Consider the following 8,720-nt stretch of genomic DNA (forward strand, 5'->3'; position numbering starts at 1 on the left):
GGCCTATGTTGACACGGTTACTTTTTTCATAAAAGTGAAAATCCTCTTAGGATTTTCTTTTGGTTAGCGAAAACAGGTACTAACGTAGGTCTTTCATCAAAGCGAAGTGGCACTCAGAAAGTGGCACTTTTCTGGAAAGTAGTGCATGCTTCCGACTCTTGTTTTCCCCTCTGCACCCCAAGCCTCCTGCCCTCGGCTCCTTTAGCACTGGGAACATAGAAGCGTAGCTTATCCCATCACTGCAAAGCTTCAGCCAGCTGTCTGCCCTCTCAGACACCTGGGAGGGCCATGCCTGACTCCATTATCTTTGGTTGCCTCATGTATTTTGAAACTGTCTCCATATTAAGTGTTCAATTAATATCTGAATATCCAGCTAAATAAGTGAATCAATTTAATAAATAAATCCACTGTCAGGTGTGTTTGGGGGCAAATGTGCTAAGCCTTCTTCATTCATCCCTATTGCCATACCATGCAAGCATCAAGTCATAAAATATTGTTTCTTGGTCCATTCAAGACTGAGACAAGAAGGTAAACATTTTGTACAGTACACCTGACAGCCAGAAACTCATTTACCTCCTCATTTGGATGGAGAATTGCCTCGCATCTTCATCTTGAAGTCTTGCTCTAGCTGGCCTGGGCTTCGACACAGCAGTGTGTGTTCAACTGTTTCTGTTTCTCCTCCTGTTCTCTGGAGTTGTTTTATTGAGAGTTTTGCCACCAGGTCTTGCCATCTATTATGAACATATTGTATGTAATGTTTTCCAAAGGAAATCTAAAAACACATAGAAGCCATACTGCACAACTACATGTATAGGAATACCTCCTGTCTACCTGCTGGGTGGCAAAATGAGCTGATGTTTCTGAGGGGTGAGGATTCTGCTTCTCACCAGGAAGGTCTGCCGTGTGTGACATGCGGGATGATTTCAAGGTGCAATTACTACGAATGCACAAATTTGGAAACTGTCCGCTTTCTCATGCCTACCTGATGTCAGAGCCACTGTGCCTGAGCTCTCATCAAGGGAATAATCAAAATATTTAGCAACTGGTACAGACAGGCCCTGCTGAGTCAAAATGGCCACTGTTGGAACAGAGCACTAGAGGGTCTCTGCTGTGCCATAGATTAACTCTGCATTTGCAGGATCCTAGGGAAGACAGGGAAATCTGGGGGAGGCTTTGGGAAGGGGCTGTTTACCCACCAGCAGAGGCATCTTTCTATATTCTAACTAGTGCCACTGTGCCAGCCAATGTCAGCCCTGCTCTCTCCTCCACAACCTTATCCCTCCCGGCCCTTTTAGAGCTGTACTTGTCCTTTCTCTTCTACATCCGATGCCTATTTCCTACTTTTAGCCAGAGGCTGTACCATCTCCTCTTTCAGTGGTCCTCTCAGTATGGGAATATCTGTATCTGCAGTGGCATTTACAGGCAAGCATGGCCCAAGCCAGAAAACCCAAAACCCAGCTGTGCATCAGAATCACCAAGGCAGTGCCTCAAAACTGACAGTCCGAGTCATCTGTACATCTATGGAGCCAGCCAGGTGACACTGATGTACAGCCAGTCTTAGAGGTCGCTGCCAGCCTCCTAAATCCAGGATCAGTAGGAAGCTCTGGGGCAACACTGGTACAAACACCCGAAAGTTCTTGGAAGGTGGGAGCTAAGAGCCACTCACAACAGCTTTTTCTTCCTGATGCATGTGGTCAACACCAGCAGAAAGAGCACTGTGGCCACGAGGATTCCTGCCACTGAGACAGCAGACATGATGATGTTCCTCTGTAGGAAGTGCAGAAGCTGTGCACACAGCCAATCTCTCTTTTGAACATCTAAATGAGAAGACAGTAAACAGAGAGAGACTACCATGCAGATCTGCAGCATACCTGTTAGTTCTGCTTGTAGCAGAAATAAAAACCTTAGCATCTTAGCCACAGCTCCAGATGGTCCTCTGCAAGAAACTGGCTCTGTTCAGGAAAATATGCTCATAAGCCTTTAGGTGGTGGAGGTGAGGTGCAGAGGGTATGAGCAGGCAAACAGCAAAGCCACGACTAAGGGTCAACAAACCAGTGTGTAGGCAGTAAGGAGAAGAATGGATGGGAGTTCAGATGGAGGCAGGAGGCAGGAGCACTGGAGGAGGTGAAGAGTCCTATTGCCATGGCTTTTAAGACTATTCGGTTTTCAAGAGCAGTGATACCATCTCTTCTCTGCTGCCCCCCACCAGCTTCAGGAAATTCTGCCATATATATATACAGGCTCCCTTGTGTGTGCAGGTATGGGGGAACTCCATGCATAAGGTAGATGGGATGCTAGAGAAGATCCTGAGCTCTTACAGCCCCCTAGGGATCTGCAGAGCTCTTGAAGGTAGGTTTGGGGCACAGCCACCAACCAGGGGCCTGGAAGAACAGGTGATCTTAGCTAGATGTCAACAGAAGGAGACCCCAGCCAACATCGGGGACTCCTAGAATCCACCCAATTTGTAATGTGACCAAAAGAGGGATCAGGAAAATGGGGCACAGAGGTACAGTGACAGGAATCGGATGGCTTCATGTAGAGAGCTACTGATGGAGCCTAGTGATGCCGGCCAGGGAACCCGGCCTTCCTCGGTTCTGGGGAGAAAGCTGGGCATGTCGCCCTCCTCCTTCCATCTACACTATGTCAAGAGGGAGCAGCATTAAGCCACTCTCAGGGCTCTATAGGAAGAGTTCAGCACTGAATTTCTTAGAGTTAGGAAGTGACACCAGTTATAATCTTGATAGCAGATGGCTACACAGAGGGAGTATACTAGGCTTGGTACAGGCACACTGCCATGATGGGCAAGTTTCTACCCACTCTGAATGAGCCCAGGCTCAGATAACCCAAGGCTAAAGATCAGAGACTAGGTTAACATTTGGCATTTAACCACTCCTGGTTGTCAGAAAGCCTCAGTGCACAGTAATGGATGGTGCCCATGTTATGAATGATGGTGGCTACATAAAAGAAAAAACATAAAAGTGGCATCTTTTTTGAAATGGTGGTCAAATCCCTAGAGTGGTCAAATTCCTAGAGTTAATTTAAGTCATAATTTTAACCGCAGGTGGTATACTTTCTCAGGTAAATTAAACATATGCTAACATCTATTCTGTTAAAATACCATGAAAGGCAAACAGATGCATTCTGAGGTCATCTGTACTTGTGTTTCTTATTATCTCACTCTACTAGATTATCACCTGACAAAATCGCTCCTGTAAGTATTTCTTTATCGACAGTAGTTAACTGCTTACCCACATCCCTGTCGAATAGAGAGGGTTCTTTATCCCTCTTCTCCTCTGAAATGTGACCTACAAACAACAAAAGACAAAATGTGTTAGTTGAAAAATGACTATTGGCCTGTGGTTAATTCTGCTTTTATGATAAAAGTCACTTCCTCTAGAATCAAAGTGAGGAGTTAGGGAGGATTCTGGAGGAGTTCAAATGTACGTTAGTGTTTCGGTCTTGTTTATTTTTCTAATCTAACAAATTCCTGGGTGACCCACCCTTAGACTGATGCTGTGGTTCTCACACTTGAGTGGAAGTCAGAGTCATACCAGGAGGCCTTGTTAAAAAACACGTCGCTGGGCCCCACCCCAGCCTTTCTGATTCACTAGGTCTGGGGGACCTGGGAATGTGCATTTCTCACAGACCTGAGCAACACAGCTGCTGCTGGTCAGTGACCCTGCCAGAGCACCCCAAAAGAACCTTTCAGCCAGCTGCTGAGCTTCTCTAACCCCAGTCTCCATTAGTATAAAATAGAGATAATAAGACCCATCTTACAGGTAGCATAATGTGCATGAAAACAATCTAAAATCACAAAGTACTACAAGAAGTGTTTCAGGGCAAGGCAGGAAAATAAACGACACTGAAATATTCTCTTATTGGTAGACAGACTGCAGAATGGTTTAGTCAAAAAAGATAGGCTTGAAAATGAGAAACGTTAGCATCCTAATTCTGCATTGGCTATCTTGACTGATGGGCATACGAGACCTTGTCAAAGGGGCTGAGTGGTTTAGTTTGGAGAAAATTGGGAAGCCAGGAGAGATGTTTTTGCCCCATACAGCAATGGCCCTCGGAAAGTCCTGGGAGATGTTCTGAGAAGTTCCAGGGCACAAACCAGGATGAGTGGGTAGGAGCTCCAGAGACATGTGTTTGGACTAACCATTCAGTAGTTAGAAAGTCAGTCTATCGAAAGGGAATGAGAGTGAGAAGTAATGAATCTGCACCCCCAGGAGACTTCCAGGTGGGAGCTGCACTGAGGGCTCACAGGCAGCCTTGGGGTGAGTCTGGTGTGGAAATGACACCATGGTTAAGACATGTGTGTTACCATGTAACAGCCTCATGAGGTCTTAATTATTCCTAGGCAAAGACAGAAATGTTCCTTATTTAGTTTGGCTTAGGAAAGAGAGAAAACCCCCAACTTAATGTGATTCACCATCACTTGACTTTGGAAATTCCAGCTTGTCAGACCAGTTGAGAGATGAACAATCCCAGACAGAAAACTCTGGGCAACACAGTTAGCCCACCAAGTGGCGGCATTTGCTTTACTCTTCCAGAGCCGTTAAAAGCGCCTGTCCCCAAACACAGATCTTTACTTTCCTTGTTTCTGATAATGAACAACAAGCAGATTCCCCACTCCCACCATGCATGCAGACTCCATGTAAGCTGCCAGTGACCTGCTGTGCCCAAAACTGTCTTAAATGAGCTCAACACCAAGAAATGTTCACACTGGGCTCAAGGAAGAGTTGAAGTCTTACATCTCATACTTTCTCTGATTTTTGTTTTGATTTGTTTTTACTCTTAGGAGACTCTAGTATTGAAATGAGCCTTTGATTATATGTTAATGGAACCTATTGCTGCTACACTGTTGTTAACCAAGGATGAGATTCCCTCCGGGTCATCCAAGATCATTAATAACTGAATTCTCTGAAGACCTGGGCACACCTTTTATAAGACACTTCACTCTTAAAAGGATAATTTTCTCAGCTCTCTTCCTACCCAGACCTTTTTACCATTAATTTTTGTTGTGATTGTTGAATGGTCACTGCTGCTAAAGAAGAGGTGCAGACAGTGTGATCTGGGACTCCCTGGTCCCATCAGACTAGCCTCAGAGCAGCTCCTGGCCTCTGAAGAGGGCCCCGTGGCCTCCTTTTCTCGTGAGGCATGATCTTGGTACCGTTTGCAGACTTTCTCAGGCCTCCTTTCTTTTCACTCTCCCTGCTCCCAAACCATTAGTAAGCAGACCCATTTCTCTTTTGCTCGCTCAATGCTCCATGCATTTTCTACCACCTAAAGCACTTTTTAAATACCTTCAATTTCAGCATATTTATCTCTAATAATGATTGATGAGATTTAGCAGTGAGCTCTTGGAGGATGCTCATTTAGCCCTCTTGCTAAATGATAGCACCGGGCAGGAGAGCAATATTTAGGCCCTAGTGAGAGAAGGAATCGTGACTCTTGACTGCAACCTCATGAGAGATTCTGAGCCAGAACCACCAGCTAAGCCTGTACTGGTGGCCAAGAGGGATCATAGGCAGGACAATTGGTACAGGAGGGTCCGCTTCCACTCATACAGCTGTTGGCAGAAGGCATCTCCTCACTAACTGGAGGCCGGAGGGCTCACGTCCTCATCACAAGGGCCTGTCCTCAGGGCTGCTGGAGCATCCTCACAGCAGCTGACCCTCCCTAGAATGTGCAGTCTAGAGACAGCCAGGCAGAAACCACAAAGTCTTTTAAGACCTAATCACTGAAGTAACATGCTGTCACTTCTGCCATGTTCTGTTCACTAGAAGCAAGTCACCAAGTCCAGCCCATACTCAGGGGAAGGGGGATTAAGCTCTGCCTTTGGAAGGGAGGGGTATCAAAGAATTTGCAGGCATATTTTAAAACCACAGTAAGAGTTAAATTCCATGGAAGACAATTGAACAAAGGAATACTTGTGTCCACATGAATATAAAGATTTTAATCAGCTACCTCTGGTTTTGTGCAGGAATCGTGGATGGAAAGAAGTGATACCATTCCAGAGGCATCTCACTCTGCAGGGAGCCTGGACTGGGGTATGTGACCTGTGCCATTAAGCAGAGACCCTGAATGATCTCCAGGATATTAGGTTGAGCCATATGAAATCAGAGAGATTTGACCATTTTTGACCTACAAAAACAGTAAGCTCAAATGATTCAGCCTCACATTATAGTCCTAAGGGAAGTTACTAATCTACATATATCTTCTAATTTTGAGGCTTCTAGAAACCAAATATCATGGATTATCAAGATGAATGTGATGATCAATTTGTAATGGGATCTTTTGTTTACAAATATGTATATATGGAATTGAAACCTAGTTCAGATTGATCACTGCACACCTTGGGGAAGATTAGAGGAGAATGAGACTATTTAGTGTTTAGAAAGTAGTCAAGCACTGAATCAAGCTCCTATAAGGGAGAAAAATCAATAAAGCTGACTACCAAAGGACAGTTTTAGAGACAGTGATGTCATTTTTGGTAACATGCAGAAGCTGTAGAGAAATCTCAACATGATAAGTTGGGGCACGCCACAAAGGTCCAAGAGAGGATGCCACACTTTTCCCAGAGGACCCAAGCTCAGTGAGGCACCAGGGACTCCTGGACCCGTCCAGTGTCATAATGGGGACAGAAGTGCTCATAGTCAGCTTCTGCATTTGAAAATTATTCCATCTAGTGACTCCTTGAAAGGAAAACATTACCTGCATTGCTCGCCAGTGTCAACACTTTGAGCACATCAGCAGCACATGTGCAGCCCACTTAGCAGACAGCAGAAGTCTTACCTTGAGCAAGTGGGTGTGTGGTCCAGTTAGGGAATCTAATGACTAATCATAAGCCATTGCAAGTTGCTCTTAAAACTCTGCCTAAAAATTCTTTCAGGTGCCCCTGACGTGGACACAAATAATGCACATATAACTGAGTATCCCTTGCAGGCGTCTGGAGTTCAAACACCAGCAATGTCTCCTACTGGGGACCAGCTGGACCTGTGGCCAGTTACATAACTTCAGTACCCATGTATGTAATAATAATAATAATAATGTGACATACATGGAACTGTCAGGAACAGTAAACACCATCTGCGATTTTGGTTTCTTCCTCTGAACAACCTCCACAAAGCAAGAACCTACCTGACACATGAGCTTGAGGGGTCATCCCAAAATAAAGGGATAGTCACACTTTAGACCACAGACTTGGAGCTTACAGACAGGATTTCAGATAGTTCTTTCACATCTCAATTTGTCTTTGCCACACAAATAGCTGTTTTAGAGAATGATAAGATGGTAGCATAGTGTATATGACAATGCATAAGCCTAAGAAATATGTGCACTTACAGCTTTAAAAACATGTACTTGCTTTCTTTCATGTCTGCCTTTGTATTGCTTCGTCTGCTGCTTTCTTCCATCAAAGGGTGTGTCATGCAGAACTTTGGAAAATGCTTGCTGTAGAATTTCATCTCAAGCAAAGTAAATAAAAACATATTTAATGCCAGCAGGGGAGGACTGACATATTTTTCTCTGTAAGTACCTGGTCTTGGGAAGGGAAATCCCTACTCTCTAACCATTCCTGAAATACTGTGATCACACTGGATGTCCTGAGCAGTAAACATTGCCCACTAAAGAGAGGCGGCTAGAAACTTCACTCCAAATCTTGTGATATTTAATCATAATTTTTCTTCTTGCTCCTATCGTCATTCTAACTTCTGAGACTTTCCCCAAGATGGCCCATAAAAATGGGTGAAGTCTGTGCGTGTAAAATGAACAGATTTCCGAAAGTCAGAAAGCTCTTCATCTATAAACTGTTCTTAACTATTCATGGTTACATTTTTTAAAATACACTAATTTCTCCTCCTTTTTTAAGGTTTTCAGGCTTCCACTTTTTCTTGGGGGCAGCAGTTTATTTTGCCTTCTAGGTTTTCTTTGCAAAGCCACAGAAAATAATCATCACAAATTTCATGTACTTTGAATATATTCTGAGTCCTTTCTCAGGGGTTGTTGGTATATTGGTGGGTGGATGAATAGATGCTTAGAATAAGGACAAAAAATTAACTATCACATTCAATCATTCCAAATAATGAGTTCTCATCAACTGGCCCCCTTCCCTGATGAATGTGTTAACCTACAAGTTCCTGAATTGTTGCTCAGAGAGAACCCAGCAAGTTTACTCGTGGTCCACCAATGCCAAGGCCAATCCTAGATAGCATGTGGTAGGTCAGCAAGCCTTTGTGGGGCAAAGGGACCCACCCAAACCTGAAACCATACACCCATCTTCAAATGCGCTCACTCCCCTTCCACACATGTGGGGCTGGATTCAGAGACACAGGGCACCTGCAGGGAGAAGAAAGTCTTCTCATCCCTAAATGAGAATTCCTGAAAGCAGAGACAATGGGACTACCAGCAATCTGCACCCACCTACCCATCCATTCATCAGTCATGGTAACCTACCCATCGTTCCATCGTTCACTCAGCCTGAAAGTCAGTGCAGACTTACTGAAGCCTCTTTAATGGCACACTTGGAAGAAGGGCAAACCCAGAATTCCAGGCATGGAACCATGTCTGGAAAAAAGGTCCCCATCTCATGCAGAGAGATGTCCACTTCCAAGTAGGATCAACAGACCTGGCTCTGTGATAGGAACGTCTTAACAGCTCCTCACCCAGAGGGAAGCATCTGTGCTCACACTCATGGGCACTCCTCAGACCAGAGGTGA

The 8,720-nt window shown here is 44.6% G+C and overlaps 1 protein-coding gene across 1 annotated transcript; it reads right to left on the minus strand.

Moving 5' to 3' along the window:
* Positions 1–699: 699 nt before the first annotated feature.
* C1H2orf92 (chromosome 1 C2orf92 homolog) lies at positions 700–8,461 on the minus strand. Its single transcript, XM_036994650.1, has 4 exons — positions 8,458–8,461; positions 3,195–3,305; positions 1,667–1,817; positions 700–772 (listed from the first exon to the last, which is right to left on the minus strand). The coding sequence occupies exons 1-4, from the start codon at positions 8,459–8,461 to the stop codon at positions 700–702; spliced, it is 339 nt and encodes a 112-aa protein (XP_036850545.1).
* Between the last annotated feature and the right edge of the window lie 259 nt (positions 8,462–8,720).

The sequence above is a fragment of the Manis javanica genome, chromosome 1 (assembly GCF_040802235.1).
Source record: "Manis javanica isolate MJ-LG chromosome 1, MJ_LKY, whole genome shotgun sequence".
Lineage (NCBI taxonomy): Eukaryota > Metazoa > Chordata > Mammalia > Pholidota > Manidae > Manis > Manis javanica.